This window comes from Alternaria novae-zelandiae (assembly GCF_023758075.1).
Source record: "Alternaria novae-zelandiae strain BMP 2774 chromosome Unknown scaffold_17, whole genome shotgun sequence".
Lineage (NCBI taxonomy): Eukaryota > Fungi > Ascomycota > Dothideomycetes > Pleosporales > Pleosporaceae > Alternaria > Alternaria novae-zelandiae.
The window spans coordinates 383,091-403,780 of record NW_026056977.1 but is presented as its reverse complement, the minus strand read 5'-3'; the positions used below and the strand labels follow the sequence as shown (position 1 = coordinate 403,780).

The 20,690-nt window shown below is 52.0% G+C and overlaps 10 protein-coding genes across 10 annotated transcripts; 7 read left to right on the top strand and 3 right to left on the bottom strand.

Annotated features, from left to right (window-relative positions):
- Window positions 1–245: 245 nt before the first annotated feature.
- Window positions 246–2,405, top strand: J4E88_007960 (uncharacterized protein; the record flags this gene model as incomplete). The annotated part of the gene is made up of 1 exon (XM_049401574.1): window positions 246–2,405. The coding sequence occupies one exon, from the start codon at window positions 246–248 to the stop codon at window positions 2,403–2,405; it is 2,160 nt and encodes a 719-aa protein (XP_049252647.1).
- A 372-nt stretch (window positions 2,406–2,777) lies between these two features.
- Window positions 2,778–3,848, bottom strand: J4E88_007959 (uncharacterized protein; the record flags this gene model as incomplete). The annotated part of the gene is made up of 1 exon (XM_049401573.1): window positions 2,778–3,848. One exon carries the CDS (start codon window positions 3,846–3,848, stop codon window positions 2,778–2,780), a length of 1,071 nt encoding a protein of 356 aa, XP_049252646.1.
- An 839-nt stretch (window positions 3,849–4,687) lies between these two features.
- J4E88_007958 (uncharacterized protein) lies at window positions 4,688–5,932 on the top strand (the record flags this gene model as incomplete). The annotated part of the gene is made up of 2 exons (XM_049401572.1): window positions 4,688–4,718; window positions 4,965–5,932. 2 exons carry the CDS (start codon window positions 4,688–4,690, stop codon window positions 5,930–5,932), a joined length of 999 nt encoding a protein of 332 aa, XP_049252645.1.
- A 405-nt stretch (window positions 5,933–6,337) lies between these two features.
- J4E88_007957 (uncharacterized protein) lies at window positions 6,338–6,997 on the top strand (the record flags this gene model as incomplete). The annotated part of the gene is made up of 2 exons (XM_049401571.1): window positions 6,338–6,567; window positions 6,649–6,997. The coding sequence occupies 2 exons, from the start codon at window positions 6,338–6,340 to the stop codon at window positions 6,995–6,997; spliced, it is 579 nt and encodes a 192-aa protein (XP_049252644.1).
- A 411-nt stretch (window positions 6,998–7,408) lies between these two features.
- On the top strand, window positions 7,409–8,017 carry J4E88_007956 (uncharacterized protein; the record flags this gene model as incomplete). The annotated part of the gene is made up of 1 exon (XM_049401570.1): window positions 7,409–8,017. The coding sequence occupies one exon, from the start codon at window positions 7,409–7,411 to the stop codon at window positions 8,015–8,017; it is 609 nt and encodes a 202-aa protein (XP_049252643.1).
- A 96-nt stretch (window positions 8,018–8,113) lies between these two features.
- On the bottom strand, window positions 8,114–9,096 carry J4E88_007955 (uncharacterized protein; the record flags this gene model as incomplete). The annotated part of the gene is made up of 2 exons (XM_049401569.1): window positions 8,114–8,914; window positions 9,088–9,096. 2 exons carry the CDS (start codon window positions 9,094–9,096, stop codon window positions 8,114–8,116), a joined length of 810 nt encoding a protein of 269 aa, XP_049252642.1.
- A 2,678-nt stretch (window positions 9,097–11,774) lies between these two features.
- Window positions 11,775–13,104, top strand: J4E88_007954 (uncharacterized protein; the record flags this gene model as incomplete). The annotated part of the gene is made up of 2 exons (XM_049401568.1): window positions 11,775–12,733; window positions 12,783–13,104. The coding sequence occupies 2 exons, from the start codon at window positions 11,775–11,777 to the stop codon at window positions 13,102–13,104; spliced, it is 1,281 nt and encodes a 426-aa protein (XP_049252641.1).
- A 1,691-nt stretch (window positions 13,105–14,795) lies between these two features.
- On the top strand, window positions 14,796–15,697 carry J4E88_007953 (uncharacterized protein; the record flags this gene model as incomplete). Its single annotated transcript, XM_049401567.1, has 2 exons — window positions 14,796–15,129; window positions 15,183–15,697. The coding sequence occupies 2 exons, from the start codon at window positions 14,796–14,798 to the stop codon at window positions 15,695–15,697; spliced, it is 849 nt and encodes a 282-aa protein (XP_049252640.1).
- Window positions 15,698–17,242: 1,545 nt separating this feature from the next.
- On the top strand, window positions 17,243–18,621 carry J4E88_007952 (uncharacterized protein; the record flags this gene model as incomplete). Its single annotated transcript, XM_049401566.1, has 4 exons — window positions 17,243–17,251; window positions 17,552–17,960; window positions 17,983–18,488; window positions 18,544–18,621. The coding sequence occupies 4 exons, from the start codon at window positions 17,243–17,245 to the stop codon at window positions 18,619–18,621; spliced, it is 1,002 nt and encodes a 333-aa protein (XP_049252639.1).
- A 1,156-nt stretch (window positions 18,622–19,777) lies between these two features.
- Window positions 19,778–20,587, bottom strand: J4E88_007951 (uncharacterized protein; the record flags this gene model as incomplete). The annotated part of the gene is made up of 1 exon (XM_049401565.1): window positions 19,778–20,587. The coding sequence occupies one exon, from the start codon at window positions 20,585–20,587 to the stop codon at window positions 19,778–19,780; it is 810 nt and encodes a 269-aa protein (XP_049252638.1).
- Between the last annotated feature and the right edge of the window lie 103 nt (window positions 20,588–20,690).

Below are 20,690 nucleotides of genomic sequence, written 5' to 3'. Positions count from 1 at the left end.
TTGAGCTTACGTGTAGCTGCGGTGAAGGTTTCACTGCTCGCAGCTCACATTAAAGCCATCGCCATTACACTGTGCCCAGGTGTACTCAAGCACGATCTTGATAACTAGCTCGAACTGGGACTAGACCACATTCTGACCCAAAGGCGCGTCACCCACGTGGAAACCCGCAAAGTGGATCCGAGCTCACCATGTAGTCGCGTAACGATTTCACCCGGCCACCTTTTCGTGTTTATCCCACACACGCGATGGACGACGCCGGATCTCAGCCACCTCCAGAGCAAGGAATGACGCCTTCGGATGCGCGTACGATAGCTAAGGACTTGCCCGTCAAGTTGACCTCACTCGACGAAGCCCTTCGGCCATGGCGCCATTCTTATACCCACACGGACCGAATTCTCGATGTATTTGCTTCGGTTCTCCACCGCGTTTACGAATGCTACGAGGAGTATCCGGATGCGCTTCCATCAACAGAGTACCAACAACACATCCATGCCCCATGGATTCAAACTTTGCAGTGCCTTCGCGATCCCGAAGCCTTTCGCTATTCCGACCCGGAATCACTGCAAGTGGCGCAGCTGATGGCCAAGCAAGACCCAGTTCGCATCTGGTTCGAGCTAGACTCACATGTCCGACAAGATGTCTTCGGTGGCAATCCATACGACGTTGTGATAGATCTCGGGCGAGGGTACACCAAAGTCAAAAGGGGATTGAAGTGGCTGGTCGACTGCGCCACTCTCATTTTGTCGGAAGAATCTCAGTGGTCGAAGGAGAAAGATATTGCGACGGCAAATTTGACGGCTGTCGCAACCTGCGGGCCGGTCTACGGTCTAGCGGAGTCGAATCCTGCTCTCGATCATACCCACGAACTTTTCGGCCCCGGAGGCGTACTGTGGTCGGTAATGGAGGTCTTCACCCGCGAACCGGGTAACTTTAGCGGTATTGTGGGTATATTGGACATGGTCATGCAGCAGACTTTCAACGTTGCCCTCCTTTTCAGGTACTCTTATGAGCACGATGATCGTTCGAGCAATCAGAAACCGGCATACAAATGGTATGCAATGGGCCTAGAGCAAGCGCGGACGAAGTACATATACTCTGTGGAATGTCAAGATCCTCAAGCACTGATGCCATATCATGTTCGAGATGGCCTAAAGAACATCGACTTCATCGGGCTTTGGGACGCTATATGGGAGAAGGCATACGATATGAGTCTTGATTTCGATTCCCATCCACTAGATCTGGAGTTCAACATGTTTCTTTGGGTTATGGAACAAATGAGGCTTCCATCCTCCGATCCTAGACCCTGGATACCGCGTGCCAACGTGGCTCTTATCACCGAAAGGCGGTGTAAGGAGTATGATCAGAGAAGAGAAGGCGGTCTGATCATCGCGCCAGGTGACTTCTATACACCTGCAGGAGACTTTCATATACCAAATTTCGCCAACAAAATAGACGTAGAAGCTATACTACGCAGCCGAGGACCGCGATTCTCGTCCACAGGGCGGGGTCATCGCTTCTATGATGAAGATGACGACTCGGACACATCCGATGCAGACGACGAAGAACACGCATTCCCAGATTTCACCGTCGACGATACTGCCAGCGTCGAACCTTACGGCCCTACAATTTCTCTCATTGATCTTGCTACTGACGCAACAACAATCCCCGAGGATCAATGCTGTACAATCTGTATGGAAGATCATGTTGATGGTACTAGACGCTCGGAAACTGTGAAGCTCAACTCGTGCGGACATCTGTTCCACTATGACTGTATCTTCGAATGGCTCAACGGGACGTCTTCTAATAGCAACCTTTGCCCGGAATGCCGTATTCAGTTCAGCGAGCAGCGTAGACCGGTACGACCAGTTCAACCGGCATCAGTGTCGTCCTCAGAATCTGGTAGTACGTGGCTTGTGTCCACCAGCGACGACTTTGAAGATGAAGAAGAGCGAAGCCTTGAGCCATTTTCCCAGCAAAATCGAGCTGATGGCGATGCCGTGAACGAGACGGAAGAGACCTCAGCTCACGGAGATACAGCAGCTCAGCCTGCCGTGACGGGAGAATCAGTTCTGGAATATATGACCCGTCGGCGGGGATTCATAGTATACGAAGGCGATGCGAACCGGGGGGATGATGATGAGGAAGAGGACAACGAACACGAAGACCTCAACGACTCTCACGACACCTCTTCTCCAACTTCATCCCCAGATGCCGGTCTGGGTGATTCGCAAGAAAACGTACCAGTTCCCGCAAATACTAGGCGGCAGAACCGTATTCTTAGCATTGATTACAGTGCGACTTGGGACGGACGCGCATTCTCAGACGGACCCAACGACGAGGATGAAGAAGGGTTTGGCGAAGGAATAATCGATGAAGACGTGTCAACCCAGTGGTATGGGTATTAGGAAGACGCACCTGGTTGGGATGTAGATGTGGACCGAAGAAGATGAAGACATCAGACGTGGCGACTGGGATGACACCAAAAGCGAGACTGATATAGAGAGATGATCATTGCCGATCGCATGGGTAGACTTTGAAAGAACCTTGTTCGAGGAAAGATAAACCATTGAAGCCTACGCTGCCGTCAAGTCGCCTACTTTGCATATTTTCATTCCAATGTAGGCTGCAGACCTGTTTGGAGGTTTTATTGCACGTGGCGATTGGCTGATGAAACGACTACCTGTCAACACGGTCTGCCCTAGGTGTCGCAGTGACTTATGATTCTTTGGTCGTGCATTATATGGTGCAACACCATGTATTGTACATCGTGTTTGCGCTCACTTGATAACTAACGGCCTAGCACCGACCTTCTCTGCCTCCGCATTCAGCGCATCAACTTCCGCTTGCACCAACGGAATACCCGTCCTTTCTCTTTCCTGTTGTTGCAACTGCTCAAGTTCGCCTGGAAAGTAAATCCTCTCCACACCCGCTGCCTTCTCAGCACCCGTGACCCTATCATACAGAATCTGCATCCTCTCCCTGAAGTCATCCAAGCTCATGAAGAGGTCTGGTTTCACCGCGACAAGGAAGTGGCCAACATCTGATGGTCTGGAAGGGTCGTAAGGATTCGTAACGTCGCCCGCAAAGGCGGAGCCGGAGAGTACACCAGAGAAGACATCCATCATGACAGCTAGACCTGAACCTTTAGGCCCACCCATAGGTAACATGACACCACCGTCGAGTGCGGCCTCTGGGTCGTCTGTAGGCTTTCCATCTTTGTCGAGCGCCCAATCCAGAGGAATTTTCTCGCCCCTTCTCTTTGCTTTGTAGATCTTGCCTCTTGCCGCGATCGATGGAGCCATATCCAGAACAAACGGTTGGTCTTTCCCCGGCGCACCACATGCTATCGGCGAGACACCTAGCAGCTTACTCTTCCCGCCCCAGGCCGGTAGCGCAGGGCTCGAATTGGTGAACACCAAACTCATCATGTCGGCATCGAGCGCCTTCTGTACGACCCAAGCACTCATACCGAAATGATTCGAATGCTTGATGCTCGCCATCCCGATACCATACGTCTTTGCAGATTCGATGCACGCAGCCATGCCGGCGTCTGCGGCAAGAAAGCCGAAGCCATTGTTGGCGTCGACTTGGGTGACCACTGGCGTTACTTGGGTGAGAGTAGGTGTTGCTGCACTGTTCAAGACGCCTTGACGGACGCGTTCCATGTATGACGGGATTCTGTTCATGCCGTGGGTGTCGACGCCGCGGAGGTCGGCTGCTATGAGGCATTTGGCAACGATGCTCGCGTTCTCAGGCGCGACGCCATTACCGACCAGAACTGAGGTTACGAAAGATCGTGCATCTTCGGCGTTGACGTAAAGCTTCTTGTCTGATGTGGGTTCTGTCATGTTTGTATTGGATATTGGGGGTTGAGCTGCCAAGGTAGGAAAGCAAGGAACGACTGCTTGGTATGCTTATCTCGTATCTTATATGATTCTACGACCGGAATAGTGAGTCACGGTTCTCGGAAAAGCATCTAGTCACTAACTCGTTCTGTTGAGTTGTGGAGATAGCTAGAGGGTGTGTCTGAGTCAGCGGAGGTGGACTAGTGAAGACGGACTTCCCCGCTGTTCCCCGCAATCCTCAATTGAACTTCATAAACCTCAGGATGGGAGACATGGGTAAGCTTAAATCTAGTTCAGACTTCCGCGAGCACGAACCGCGTTTACTGAGAGACATTGTCTAAGCATTGCGAACAAGTCGCGACTGACTTCCTGCTGACCGCTGATTGGACGCAGGGGAGCGCAATGGTCAAAAATGGACCATGATAGCCTCACTCAGTGAGCGACACTCCGAGCAGATTGTGTTGTTTTAGCTGTCGACGATGACTGAGTGATAAGTTTTGCAGTGACCTCGTTCTTTCCTGTTTCGTCTCCTGGGTTGTCTCGGCCACAAACAAGGCCACAACTGTTTCGGCGCCACTCATCGCTCATTAGTCCTTCTAGAGCTTTTCTCTATATTGAAGATGAGAAGAAGAGAACAGATATCTACCCGGTGAGAACGAGGTCGTCGAGACCACTGGACGCAGCCACTGCGACTTCCTCTTTCCCCGCCAAGCCGCACGTGCTTGCTCGCAACCTTGGAAGAGCGGGTAGCTGCACTCACATCTCGCCTCTTGTCACCTCTTGTCACCTCAATTCACTGAACCCCCTGTCGAAATCCCACAGAACTCTCGAAATTCGGAAACATGGACGACGAAGGCCCTAAATGGCGTCTTGGTATGTTCTGCCGCATTCCGTTCCCGAATTCTTGGCTAACAACTTGAAGAGCAGGCGAGTACTGGCCGCGCAACCTGTAGTCAGGCCGCCTGCAAGCGCAGCCAGATAAAGATCGCGAAAGGAGAGCTACGTATCGGTACTCATACGCTGTTCGAACCAGAGGCTAGATGGTACATGGCCTGGCGTCACTGGTAAGTCCACCTTCGTCTGGAGCCCCCTGCGCCTACTGTGTGTTTACTGACACAGTAAGGGGCTGTGCGACCAAGCATCAGATCGCGGGCTTGAAGGAGACCACCGGTAACGACCCGACAAAGGCACCCGGCTACGATCGACTCAGCCCAGAGAGCCAAGAGCAAGTACGGCTAGCCTTCGAGGGTCAGCCAGTCGACAAGAACTTCAAGGGCATCCGGGAAGACCTGGCCAAAGACGCTCAGCGATACGCCAAAGAGTACACTGATGTCAGCTTCTACAAGGTCGACGTTGCCGGTCGTGCATGCGCTTGCCGTGGCAGCGACTGCCTGTCTAAGAACGTGAAGATCACCAAAGGTGAACTGAGGCTTGGTCTATCTGTACCGTTCGATGGCGAGCACGAGAGCATGGTCTACAAGCACTGGCAGTGCATGTCAGCGTTCGACTTAGAACAAGTGGTCCGCCGAGCCAGTGAAGACATGTTCGATGGCCGTGACTCCCTTTCCACAGAGTTTGAGGAAGTCGTGACCGAGACACTCGAGACAGGCAAGATCGTTAAGCCACCGGCGCCCAATATCGAGTCGCGCGCGAAACCAAAGAAAGCCCGGGCCCAGAAGAAGAAGGTCAAAGATGAGGCAGAAGAAGACGCCGCAGAGGTCGCAGAGGCCAAGGTCAAGGCAGAAGATCCGGAACACGAGGTGGAACCGCAGCCGAACGTCGCCTATCTGCCCTCGCCCCCGCTCGAGCTGGAGAAGGCACCAAGCACAAGTAAAGTCGGAGGAGCAGTCGATGCCCAGCCGACTGAGGATGGACCGACCGTCGGTGTCAAGTTGGAAGAAGCAGGAGTCGATGACGGGGTCAAAGCTACAGATGCAGCAGCAATTCACAAGCCCAAGGCCAAGAAGACGCGAGCGAAGAAGCGTCCTATCCGAGAGGTGGATGCAAGCGAGGATGAGCCCGAGTACATCCCCAAGAAGTCGAGAAGCCGATCCACTCCGTTTATCGGTACTGCTGGTCTTGCATAGCGCGATGGCATTCCGAGCGAACATGCGATCAAGTAGGAGAGCGTATTGAGGACTGAGAAGGAAGGAGATGACAGCGAGGTGGCAGCTGACTGAACATGTACAAAGAGCACATACATAGCTGAAGGAATCTATAGCAAGCTTCTTCTGAATCAAAATACCCGCGCGATTAATCTTGACCAAATCGTCGACACTGCCGTAGGTCGCGTTGACTACGCGTCACAGCTAGTTCCCTGACGCACGACCCACCTGAGCTCAGAGTGGCGCATCCTTGCCGCAAGCTGTCCTCCCCGCGGCACACCCACTACTAACGCAACTCCACTTCACGAACCACCCTATCCATTCTCCTTCGCCAATCACCCAGGAATTACCTCGTTTCAAGAGCCTACACAATCGAAAATAGCCACGATGCCCGGCAAAATCATACCCGTAACCTCCGCTTCGCACTTCTCCCAACTTCTGTCGCAATCCAAATATACTATCGTCGACTTCTATGCGGATTGGTGCGGACCATGCAAGGCAATCGCGCCAGTCTTTCAGGGCTTGGCAGAAAAGGAAACCAAGCCAGGCAAAATGCAGTTCGTCAAGGTGGACGTGGATAGCCAACAGGAAGTCGCAAAGAAGTATGGCGTCAGCGCGTACGTACACCCCGAGAGACACACCTGCATGCTGGGATAGAGGAAACTATAGATTCATGAACTAACATAAACACTGTTCAGTATGCCAACCTTCCTCGTCATCAAATCCACCTCCGTCGTCGAAACCATCCGCGGCGCCAACCCCGCAGCCCTCACAGCCGCCGTCCGTAAAGCCGCAAACGATACTTCTGGCCCCGGTGCCGCCTCCGCTGTCTTCTCGACCAAAGGTCGCACACTTGGCTCCGCTTCAGAACCCAGTCGGCCGGTTGGCGAAAGCCCATTCGCCGGCCTACAAAGGATGTTGACTGGTAATGGCGGACTGAGCGATACGCTGGTCAGGTTTGCAGCGCTGTACTTTGTCAGCCTGTTCGCGTTTGACTCTTTCAAGGCCGCGGAGGAGAGTCCGTTCAATGTTCGCGCGAGACGGTAGAAGAGGGCGGAGAACACGGAGTGATAGCACGTATGCGGAGGTTCGGCGTTTAGGATAAGAGCGTGGCGTTTTTGGTATACCATTCTGAGGCGTAGTGTTTTTACAGTATTGAAATTATCGGCAGCAACGGTATTGAAGAGCTCATTTGAGCTTCTAGGTACCGCTGACTGCGATGTTTCATTCACATCTCGATCTTGAATCCACTCTGGTTCTAGTAAGATTGCTCTTGACTCATCCGTCTTTCACATTTCCCTTTGACGCTCAGCTTGACTTGAAATCGCCAGCAGGAAGGTCCACGTGTGACCATCCATGACTATGTTGTCAAAGCAAGCTTTGCGCAAACAATCACGATGTACTCCCCTTATACCCACCTCCGCAACACTCTCACTGCACCAAACGCAAGGTTTACAAATGATGGACCCTTCTTCCGGCTTCACGCCCAAGAAAGCCCTTGCCAGCTGGACGCACGCCCAACTTCTACAGAACTACCGCGAACTTTACACAGAGTACGACAAATACGCGACGCTCGCCGCGCAGTTCGACGGCCCCAGATTACCTTTCGGACGAGAGCGCAATCTTCACAACCTAATCAATGCACGAGCAAAATTAGAGCATGATATCAAGAGACTTAAGAAGACGTACGAAGAAGAGCGTATGAAACTAGCGTCTCAGAATCTCGATGCGAAGCTCCGTGAGGCACTCGAACAAAGTCGAGACACCCTGGCAGCTGTCTTGGATGAAGATCGTCGCCCTCCGCCTGACAAGCTCATGAAAGAGAAGGCGGAGCTGCAGAACGAGAAGAGTAAGCTGTTGTTGCAGTTGCGAGAATTGTTGTGCAGATATAAAGAGCTGCTGGAGAGTAGAGGAAAAAGAGGAAAGGATTGTGATAGCAGCAGTATACAAGAGGTGGAAAGTGAACGGGACCTGCTTCGAGAAGACCTCGATATTGCTCGGGCGGAGTGTGAGAAGTTGATGCGAGAGGTAAAATACCTTCAGGAGGTATTTGGGGTAAAGGATTAGTATCGATATTGCGATTGTAATTGCAAGAAACGTAATTGTTGAGCGCATGCACTAGTGATCGCTGGGCAGAACTACTTAACTATGTAACAGTCCAAATCAGTATCTATACGTAAATACTGGTTTACTAGACGATGAGCTCGAGCCACTCGACGAGGGTCTTTCCCCATTGTTCTCAGCCTTGTCCTTCTTACCCAAGACAACCCTCTCACACCAAGAGCACCAACTCCTCAGCTCACCCTTAACCTCTCGCTCAAGATACTGAATCGACTTCTTCTTCTCGTCCTCAAACAGTTTGACGCATTCACCAACGCGCACCTGCTTCTTGTGTTTGACCTTGAGCACACCGCCGATGCCTTCGATCTCCTGTGTGAGATAGGAGGAACCCCTCCAGCGTTCGGGCGACTCTGGCGTTTGTGATCTCTCTTTCTCGATGGTGTCGAGGAGGTTTTGCTCGCATGTCTCGTGCTCGACGATGTGTGCGCCCAGGCACGCTGAGCCTCGCCCGCATTCTACGCCTTCGTTGCCTTCGCCGAGACCAATACCTACGCCGCCGTGCATGTGGCTGTACATAGTGCGCCAACTCCAGCCGCGGACGTATGTGGTGTCGGCGTTTCGCAGGTCCTTGCCACATGGCGCGCAGAGCCAAACTACGTTGTCGCAGTTGCAGGGTGTACGCTCGAAAGCTGGCGCGGTAAAGGCGCGCGGCTTGTCGCCATCGAAGAGCACTGGATGTGTCTCTGGTGACCCGGGTGGCGAAGGGGACGTCGACAAGGAGCGCTGCTTCTGCACAGCCATGAGCAGTGTGAGGGGCGCTTTGGTACACGTTCGACATAATCGGCGATGGCGCGCTCTGAGCGTGGGCGTTGGTGGTGGCTTCATCGTACAGTTCTGCAAGACCTGTTAGCCCTATGCCCTTTCACTTGCATCTGGATGTCGTACCCGGCATACGACTTTCCCACACCGCTGGCAGTCGCCCACCATATCGCGGGCGCATTTGCCGACGCGACCAGTCGTCAAGCGGCTCTCTAAGACATGTCGCCCCTCGTGCAGTCGCGAACCAGGCTTCTCACTGAGGTCATCGTCTTCATTCTCGCAATGAAGCGTATGTTTGACCAGCTGGCTGCGATATTCGAGCAGATTCGCGCGAAACTGCCTGCAAGTACGTGAGAGGTCGTGAAGCGTGTTGAGGTCGAGCTGAGCAGCGAGCTGACTGACTATCCTGCATAGTTAATGTGATTAGCATACATCAAAGCGCGGAATCAAGTCCATGCTATGGCTGGAGCGTACGGATAACAGCTAAGTGCCGCGCTGAATCCATTGATGTTCGGGTTCGGCCTCTCGGCTGCTGTCGTCACATCGGCTTCATCAAAGGAGCGACGCGGCGGCAAGACGTTGAACCGGCCGGAAGATGGATGGGGCGTCTCTAAATTGGGCAGTTCATCGTCTCCCAGATCAACTAGGACCACCATGGTTGGTAGCTACAAAACGAGTGTGCAGCATCGAAGCCAGACAGGGCTTGAATGGAGAGAAATGAGAGTCGTGATGGAGTCTGCGATGCCGGAGTCATGACGAACTGGAGACACGCTCCGTCGCGTTGGTGGGGGGCTTGGCGGACAGCGGCTTTGCTTCCGTTCGTTACGCGTCGCAGTCGTTCGCTCTTCACTCGGCCCGTGACGTGGGTCCATCATCGTGACGCGAGCTGTCATGGTTCTGGCAAACAACGAATACATCATCAATCACACTGAGTTCTCGGGTTATCGGCACGCAACGAAGGAATACAGTAGCAACTCCACCCGAATGCACGCCTACCACAGGGATCGAGACCGACATGACAGGTATTCTCAGAGCTCCCTTGGAAGCCGACCGCAACATTGGCTGCGGTTACCCCTGAGGAGCCGATCGTTATACGGAAGCACTTACTGGTGCAGACACAACTACTAACTCTGAATATGCTGATGATCCGTCTCAGATTCAATTTACAACTAACTATACAGCCAACCACTTCAACGATATCCACGTCGACTAAAACCCTGACGACCGTACCCACGCTGCCCCCAATCCGCCTCACGCTCGGTCATTGTTAGTCCGTTCACCGCGCGCTCAGTAGCCGGATTCCAACTTCCAGTTGCCCCGATGAAATTTTCTTCGCATTGCTCAGGTGGCGGGTGAATATGGCATCCTTTGGGGTTCACCGGCCCGTACCAAACGACATCGTGCGGTAGCCCTTTCCTGAGAACTCCAATCTCTGCTGCTCGTCTCGCAGTCTCCCTCTGGTCATCCTGCACTCGCATACTTTCAGGGTGCAAGACCTGCGCACGCACAGTTCTTAGTTCGTGGTTCGAGTTGACGAAGTCTTTGCCTAAGATATCCATGCATCGCTGGATATACTCTTCTCTCTGTATCTCCTGGCCTTGAAGATCTAGGATGTGTACACCGTCGTATTGTGCGTGGTTGTTAACTTCAGGATGTGAGTACGCATCGCCGTGGGTTTCTGGTTGTGCGCAACGACAGAATTGGGAGTCAGTGAGATTTCTATCGTAACCGGTATAGTGGACCCGTGTCTGTCGTCGGTTGACTACCTGCTGTTGTGGGACAATTGCCAGTTGTGGAACGAGGGCCAGCTGCGGGTTCTCTGCCTGTACACTATAAGACCCTGGAAAAGGTACTTGTTGTGAGAACGTAATGTTATAGGTATACCCCGACTGCCTGTAGGGAAACATGGCTTTAGTTTCTTTAGAGTAGTAGGCGGTCGTAATGTTATTATGTGGTGAGAGCGTGAGGCTTCAGAGTTGAGCAGCCTAGGATAGGCTTTTATACCTCGATCATGTCACTCGCAATGGCCACGTCGTCTCCTTCAGATCGTCTTATACTTACGTTCACATCTCCAGGCTACTGTGACATCTACATTTTAAGAAGAAATTGAAGACCTTGTAGTCCATTCTTCATGCACTTCATGCATCAACCGTGGTGGCGGAGGTGACAATGACTGACAGCTAATGAATTAGATGTGCCAAACCGTTGGACGTTTGAGATTATGTGAATGGGGCTCTTCGTTTATAACGGCCGAACTGTCGTGAAGTTCACGAAGTCATGATACGAAGACGGAGAGTCGAGTGGAGGAAGCGACGATGAGGATGAACGCGACTGATCACTAGCGTCTTGGCATCTGTGGATCGATCTGAAGGAGCGATGCGGGTTCTCATGCATGTCACCATCGCCGAATGAGCGACATGATCTCATCAACGCAACGCCTTTGTAAGACCCGCTGAACTTCACACTTGTCCCTGTTACCTTCCATCCACCATGGCGCATGGCACGGGAGCGGTGAACCGGCTTCGGCTCTCCACGACGCTGACCGAATGGGGGGACCACGATACTTACTAATGACGACAAAGCCATCACGTCCGTCCAGTGCCAGACATGCCGGTAAAGGTTCACTCCTGCGACACGGCATACTCGCAATACGATACTGGCCTCACGGGCTTGACGCCCTTTCTATCCGTAGTTTGCGGGTCGTAGCCGGACGCTAATGCAACGAGCCCGTACCGCTGGCCCCCCATCTGCAGCAAAGTGAGCTAGATGTAATCTTCTACAAAAGCAATGTGTGTGATTCACAAGGGACACGTAGTTCCGTCCCTGCATCCTCTGTCGATATAACAATCGCACGAAGCAAGTGTGGTCTACAACGCCTACGAGGACCAGCTAGGAGCAAAGCATTGCGACTAGATACAGTCCTACCATCGAAGCATACAGCACCATGACGACTTTCCTTCTTCGTGACATTCGCATTTTCACTGGCGAAGAGACTATCGACGAAGGATATGTTCACGTACATGATGGCAAGATCAAGAGTGTCGGACCTATCAGCGATGCGCCGCTCGAACCAGTAAAGACATATTCGAAACCGGGCCACACGCTCCTCCCAGGCTTGATCGACTGCCACATCCACGCAGACAGGGCCGATCCCGAAGCCCTACCTCAAGCGTTGCGCTTTGGCGTGACCACCGTGTGCGAAATGCACAACGAGCTTGAGAACGTGCAGAAGCTGAAGAAGCAGACTTTGGAGCCAGATACTGCTTCGTACAAGACGGCAGGCCAGGCTGCCACCATCGAGAACGGGTGGCCGATACCCGTAATTACGGCTCACGACAAGAGTCCAGAAACAGCGGCGGCAATTGCAAAATGGCCCAAACTGACGGATCAAAGCAGCGTGGTGGAATATCTGGAGTGGACGAAGAAAGACATGCAACCAGACTACATCAAACTCATGCACGAGAGCGGAACTAGCATGGGTCGCGAGTTCACCTACCCTTCAGTCGAACTGCAAAAAACAATCATCACGGAAGCCAAGAAGCGGGGTTACCTGATCGTTGCACACGCTCTCTCCCTGCGGGATACTCTTGATGTCCTGAACGCGGGGGTCGATGGTCTTACACATACATTCTGCGACCAGCCGCCGACTCAGGAGCTGATAGATGCGTACAAGAAGAACAACGCCTGGGTCAATCCTACACTTGCTGCAATCGGCAGTCTGACAACCGAGGGGAAAGAGCTGCAGCATCAGTTCGCACATGACCCCCGAGTTAGAGGGCTGATCAACGATGACCGTGTGGGCAATATGTGCAAGTGCATGGGGTTTTGTGCTGAGAACGGTAAAGCGGAATACGCATACGAGGGCGTGAAGAAGTTGAAAGAAGCGGGTATCGATATTCTCTGGTAAGTGAATTGTGTGTGCTCCATTGACCAAGTCACTAACGAACTGTAGCGGAAGTGATTCAGCAGGTCCAGCAGTAGGAACGGCGTTTGGGCTATCGATGCATCAAGAATTGAATGTCTTCGTGCACAAGATCGGCATGACACCTGCAGAGGCCCTTCGTTCGGCCACAAGCCTCGTCGCCAAACGTTTTCAATTCACGGATCGCGGACGCCTGGCGGAAGGACTCAACGCCGACATGTTGCTGGTTGAAGGAAACCCACTTGAAGACATTGACGCGACATTGAATATCCGCGGTGTTTGGCGAGATGGCAGTCTCTGCAGTACGTATGTGGAGAAGCTGGAAGCCGGTGTGGAGCCCTTGCTGGGCTGATTACGCATCCCAACAATAATGGCTGGGAAATTCGAGGTTGAATCTGAACGCTCTTTACGCAAACTATCATCAGCGCGGTAGCTACAGTATACTTGGCGCCCAGAGAAATCCTCCCAACATCATCATGTAGTACTCTGGGTGTCTGCTCGATACAGAGAGCCTATCCTGACCTGCGTATGTCGTCGATAGCAATCCATCATCCGAACTCCACCAACGGTACAGGTCCATATGAAGCCCTATATCCACGGAGTCCAATCATACGTCTTGAACCAGGTGGCAAACGTCGTTCCCAAGGTGTCCGCAACTCGGTTCCAATCCGCTATAGTAAAACATGTCTGAGCTGACCCTGCCGCCTGTTTCTCGCTCACTAACCTCTGCAACTCAGCACTAACGTCTTGGTCTAGCGTGGAGCTCAACGCGGCCATTAATGCAGCCTCTTGGTTGCAGTCGAGAAGCCTTATATGGGCCCTCGCCCTCATACTGACATGCGGTGCGCTTTCCAATAGCTGAATGTCGATATAAGCAGAGAAAACGCCCACTTCGCCTATTTTGAAGAATGGCTCTGTCCGGGGCACCTCCTGGGACGGTAACCAGTGCCTAAGTCGCAGGCTAACGTGACGGATGTTGCCATCGAGATGAGGATCGGTCCCCTCCAGCCATGATCCATTATTCGCAATATACCAGTCCCCGTCGTCGATATCGTTAAATAGCAAGTCGGCTACCCATGTGTATTGTCGCATGACGAGTGGTATCAATTCGTCTCGAACCCGCCTAGAAGCATCCGCAAAGTCTTTGAGCCAACTGGGGAACTTCACGAGGATAGCACTCATGCGCGAAGCGACAGGCCTGATGTCGTCTTTGGGGTAGGCTTTTGTGATGAGGAGGTCGTAAATGATGTTCCGAACCTCTCCTGGGAAGGCGAAAAGGCCCCACGCCGGGGTGTTCACGTTAGCAGTCGCTTGGGCGGCTGTGTGATTCGACATACTTTCTCTCAGATGGGTTGAGTTATAAACATGGAAAGCCGCGTCTCTCTTCTCAGATTATATATTGCTATCATGAGCATTGTGATTGCGCAACCCAAACATCGCGTCGCATGTATGTAGCACGTGGGCTTATTGAGATCGTATGGTCCAGTTCTCTTCGTTAGTATTGAGCGGCCTCAAGCGAAGCTGAGGGAGTAGCTTGATGGTTATGTATCATTCATGTCTCTAAATCAGTTTCGCATGGGTGACGTTTTATGGATACATGCGATCGACTATAGCGTCTTATTAGAGGTATAAGATTGGCCAGAATGATACTCCAGCAGACTACATAGAATGATGTCTGTCTAAGTCCCAATGTGTCCATCAGGAACTGTCAGAATTTCACATGGGGCTACGGAGAACTGAAGAGATTTACCAGGTATGCATGCTATCACACTGGAGTTTCTCCACCCATGCCACGGCCCCCACGACCCCCAGCGCGGGATATGTGACATTGACCCTTGGTGGCTGTCGGCAGTCGCTCAGTATTGATTCAAAGCTACCGTATGTCACTTGGCGGCGTGATTGTACCAATGATTCAATCCCCAACAATCATTCAATTGCGCGAACGACCACTAATGAGGTATATAAAGACGCTGCGATAGACGTCGTGGAACTCCAACATTCGCAGCAACTTTTCTCCGCCTCTACTCCATTTCTCTCATCACGATGGCTGAGACATCAGAATCCAAGCTACTCCAAGGCTATGTCAAAGGCTACCCTAAGCTTGCCCGATCGATGGGCATACGCCCCGAGAGCGCCATCTTCCGTAGCTTTGGTGCACTGAATGCGAAGAACTTGCTATACATGCAGGCAGAACTAACATACTTGGAAGAGACTTTACGAGAGATGGAAGTCGCAGACCACGACAGCGATGAAGGGGAGAAAGCCCGGTATGCTCACGACTGGTTCTTCCTTGAAGTTTCAGCAGAGGAAAGGGATGGTGTTGACGCATCGCAACTGAGTCTCATCCTCAAGATTCGAGAGAAGCTTAGGGAGTACAGTGAGTATCCATGACCATAAAGACACCAATATTGGTGATACTAATCGGCACAGACAAGGCATTGTACTATCAGACAGCCATCTGCCAGTTCGAGCCCCCAGACTACTTCGACCTCAAGGACGTCCAAGGCTTCATGGCCAGCTCGGAGATGAAGTTACCCTTGTACGGTCCAGACAGGAACGTCTGGGGCATATACGATGATCCCACCGCTCACGCAGACGATGGCTTGGTCGCGCTGCGTCCGCGAGTGCGCACCGACACCTTCACGACCATGCTCTCCGATCGACTGGTACACGTCTTTCTCTTCTTCAAGAAGCTATACCCGGGAAAGGAAAGTGAAAACCCCATGTGTTTCTATCGTGACGACACGATCTCAACAATCACGTTCTGGTTGACCTGCTTCATCGCTTCCACCCTCCCGGTCATAGCAATCATCGCGCTGGTCAACATATCCTCGCTGGTACATCGTCTCGCCGCCATTGCTGTTTTCAACGGCATTGTGTCGCTTTGTCTAGGATGGTTCACGGAGGCGAGAAGGACCGACGTCTTCGCAATAATAGCAATGTAAGTTCTAGTAGTTGTTCAAGCTGTGCATTATCTTACTCAAAGCACAGATTTGCGGCTATACAGGTAATTTTTGTAGGCCAAACACTCGTTCATGGGCCGTAAGAAGTTGTATTCACACCCAACAGTATATCATCGGAATATGTTTGCGCAAAGATGATGGGCTCACCAGGTCTTTTGACTTAGACACTATACTTTTGCTTCTTTTATTCCTTGTTATAGTAAAGCCTGGAGGTAAACGATGGGGTTTTGAAGATTCTACGTCATCGAGTAGTTAAGCCTAAAGTTAGGCAATAGATCAGCCGCTTTCCGGAAACTTATCCATTATAATACTTGAATGTGACAAGGCCTTCCTGGGTACTTATCTTACATCAGAATAGATTCTGTAGTCCCATACTTCCTTGTACGGCGACACCTTCGTCAAACTTCAGTTTGATGTTTGCTCCTCGACAATCCACGTCATATACGCCTCTTTGAGCTTCAATACAAGTCCCTGCCATTCCTCAACGGTGAAGCAACTGCCACTCTGCCTCGATACCAATTTCGACTTGACCACCTCCTGCAGTGCGCTATTGATGCTCTGCTCCAGTACCTTCTCCAGGGCTTTACCCTTGTCTGCTTTAAAATTATAACGGTTTTCTCCACCTACGCCCGTTACGAATCCCGAGACCCGAGTCGTGAAAGCTTCAGCACTGGTGCGCTCGCTCAGACGTATTTCGACCGTGTATTGTAACAAGATCTTCGGTGAAGACCCTGGATGTGGAACGGTGTCTTTGATTCGAAAATTGACGCGGCGGATGTTATTCGATGTAGGATGAAAGAGTGTGCTTGGCTCTCGGAGCCAACTTCCATTCGAACGTGTGAGAATCTTCCCAGGTGGGGAGGTTCGTAATAGGAGATCAGCAGTCCAAGTATATGATCCGAATAGTAGCGAGAGAAGCTCTAGCCATATCGTTTTGCAGGTATTAAGGAGACCACGAATCGTTTTCGGTAGCTGGGCAAAGACGCCTTTGACGGTTGTTACGCATCGTTCTTTCCCGCAATGATCTATGATTCTTCGCTCGAATTTGCCGACGATGTAGCCGTAGATGTGGTTTCGAATTTCTGCTGGGAGGTCGAGGAATGTGCACCGTTCTATATTTTCATCGTGTCCGCTTGGGGTGCTTATTATTGAGATCTGGTGGTTGTCTGGCTGAGAACTGGATCGGGAGTCGGACACCGGAGCGCTTGAGGCACAGGCTTCTGGTACGATGGAATCCTGCGGTGAGCCCATCTTGCGATGATTTGACAACAGCCAAGCGTTGTCAATGCAAGAACTTCTGAATATAAACAAAGGCTGTCAAAATGTTTGCAGACCTACGGTATTTATTCTAGAGCGCGCTGCACGACACTCGGACTGGCTTGCAAGTAGTGGCGACGCTACCAAGGTAAGTAGCCTGCTGCCTAATGACCCCTTACCATTCTAGCGACTGCGCGTGTCAGGGGTAGATGCAGAGAGCTGCTGCGGCTACAATAGGCATCGCATTTAGGAATGTTGTCACCCAAGACCATGCGACGTGTGTGTTGTGTGGGAATGATGACTAGGGAGCAAGGTAAAAGGATGTGAAGAAGTCGCGGACCATCCGCCAGGCTAAAGTCCGCCTGTCATTCCCGTGCCGTCAGCTCACGTCATCGTTAATGGCAACCCTATGTCTTCTATAATCAAATCGTGAGACGCCTCAAGCATCTCTTGACTCAAAGTACGGAAATGTCAAAATCGGTAAGCTGGAATGCCTATCCAAATGCGATGTCATCAGCATGGCAATGCCCACCTGAGCGTGGTCGCACCAGGCTAGCCACATTTGCTAACATCTCCAAGAACGCCACCAACGGCTTCGCTGAGAAAGACGGCCAGTTCCGTCGCAAACCCTCGGCATTCCGCAACTTCATCTCTTCTGATCCTAATTCAGAGTTCCCAGCAGAGAAAGATCGATATGCGCTTTACATTCACATGGGCTGCCCTTGGGCACATCGTACGAATCTAGTGCGCAGCTTGAAAGGACTCGAAGACATCATCCAACTAATCGTATGGGATCTATCGCTCGTTCACGATAAGAAAGGATGGGGCATGTCTGGGAAGCCTGGATTCGAGAAAGAGCCGTTGTATGGCTATACGAACTTGAGGCAACTGTACGAAAGGGCGAACCCGGAATACGAAGGGCGGTACCTCGTCCCGACACTCTGGGACAAGAAGAAAGGCAGGTCTCGTGACTGCAAGTGCGGGAAGAGTATGCGCTGACTCAGTTACAGAGACAATCGTGAATAACGAATCTAGCGAAATCATTCGTATGTTCTATACCGAGTTTGATGCGTTCATTCCCGAGCAGCTCCGCGAGTCAAGCAAAGGCGACAAAGCCATCCTGCCAGAGCATTTGCGTAAGGACATCGACGCCATGAACGAGTGGGTTTACGATACCATCAACAACGGCGTATACAAGACTGGGTTTGCCCAATCCCAGGAGGCTTACGAAGAGCACGTATACCCCTTGTTCAAATCTCTCGATCGCCTGGAAGAACACCTTGGTCAGCCAGGTCATGGGCCGTACTTGTTTGGCGATCACATCACTGAAGCAGATATCCGGCTGTATACTACCATCATCAGATTTGATGTTGCGTACTTCACAATCTTCAAATGCAACCTCAAGATGATTCGCTATGAGTACCCGCGGCTGCACGACTGGGTACGCAGGCTGTACTGGGATGAGAGCGAAACGACTAATTTCGGTGCGTTCAAGAAGACGGTGGACTTTCAGGCAGTAAGTATAAGGCTGTGCGAAAAGATGAGGTATTCAATGGCTAATGCACTTCTAGTACAAGGATGGTTACTCGAACGCTACAAAGGCGAAGATTGTGCCTGTGGGACCGAAGCCAGATATCATGCCCTTGTAGATCGTTTACTGCAATGGAAGTTCGTTTGATAACTCTGTAAGCGTGAAACAAAACTCCCATATCATCTAAATCCTTTCTTTCAATCCTAACCTCTCCTCCTCGTACTTGGCCGACCCTGCATCGTCGGTATCTCCGAGATCACCTGCGCCATCAGTGATTCCCAATCACAATACCCCATAGGTACAAGCGACCCTTCTGCCCAGTACTTGCACTTCTCGTCCTCAGACATGGAGGCCAAGACAGAGACGGTCTTCTCTTCAGTCGAAAGAATAGTATCGTCTCGTTCCAGTTCCGGCTCGACTGGTCCGGGTATATCCGCGACATCGGAGTGCGATACAGCAGAGTGATAGGCTACCATGTGTCGTACGCCAATAGCACAGTGCTGAAGGGCATCACTGGTAGCGCAGACCGTCATGAGGCAGATACCTAGGGCGCGCCATCTCGGGCCCTGTGTATTGATGTAGCCGGACACACCGAGGTATATCGTCGATATAGTAGCCATGACAAGGGGCAGGTTCAGTATTGGCGATGATCTTAAAGGCTTCTGGCGTGCTTCTCGGAATCGAATCTAATAACAGTTAGATATCGACATTATGGCTGGGAAGGAAGCTATCTTACATAATGTTCGGTGAAGGGTAAGACATACTGCAGCGCGTCCCAAGAGAAAACATACGCCATGGCTAATCGCATCCGTGGACCGACAAAGTAATAGTCGGCAACATAGCTCGCGATGAATGTTCCGTACACCGCTATGATGGCGCCTTTAGCGAGGTCAAAGTCGATAGCGAAGCGTGTTTGATACGCCAATATCGCGAGCAGAGCCGTCAGGAGAAAGACTGCCCACACCTCATCTTGGCTCGTCGAAAGAGCCCAGAGGGGCAGGAGAAACGCAAGTGCGAGATGTAAGGGTAGTTGAGTAGTCGAGAGCGTCATATCTTCGTGAAGTTGGTGAGGGACGGTCGGGAGAAGTCGATGTGGTTTCATTAGTTACAGGTTGTGGGATGCAATCACGCGTTGATTGCCTTTCGCTTCCCGTCATTACTATTGCCCTCTGTCCGACCACATGGTCGAGCCTTAGTTTCACTCTTGGTGAAGTGATTCGCGGTTTCTACGTGCGTTCATTGCTACTCCAAGAGCGGTAGCCTGCTAGCAAAAGTTATCCGTAGATAACCTTCTCCGGTAATGGCCCGGCGGGCATGTGCGGCCGCTCTTCCTCCATCACATCCGCATCCGCATATCGTGGTACATCTTGATGTGTTTGCCCAAACACCACGGGTTGTGGCTTCCCATAATGTTCCCTCGTCTCCTGCGCGAACCCTGTGTTCACATCCTCCATACCCTCTATCCTGCTGTCGTGCCGGCTCGCGACACCATGTAGACCAAATGCCACAGGATCATGGCCCTCCCACCCCTCGCTTACCATCTTCTCTACCTTTTCGATGACCATCCTACAAAGGTTTCGATGCCCTTCTTCCATCTTGCCTTTCACAAAGGGCATTAGCCACCATGCGCAGCTGACTTCCACATCCTCTACAAGCACGAACTGCGCGTCTCCGACGCCCATGCCCTCGCCCTCAACCTCGCTGCCCAGTTCGCCGTTCGCAACGACCCTGTATTCAGCCCTGAGTATCACGCCCGCCGCCGCATCAGCGCGCGTCTTTATACCCTGCCTCGTGTTCTGGTAACAGACTGGGAAGGTTATGTACTTCTTCCCGTACTGCCCGATGCCCGGGAACCAGGTTATGCACTCGCTGACGTGGTATGTTGTGACGGGGTATTGGTCGGGCGGATACCAGTATGTGTCTTTGAGGGTCGCTTCGGCGGTGCTGGGGGCTGTCTCGTAGCCACAGCTAAGGGCTTGGAGTGTGAGGGTCGTGTCGTGGTCATGCAGCGCGGCTACGACCGAGGCGGGGGAGATGTGGCTTGGGAGATGGTGCGCGACGTGGAGATTGTGTTTTGCGCTCATCGTGGAAGCGCGATTTCGTGGACGCGTAGGAGATCAGGCTCCTGGTGATGGGATGCTCGATTACTCGTCTGGTAGGGCTAAAGATGGAAAATTCGTGGTGTTT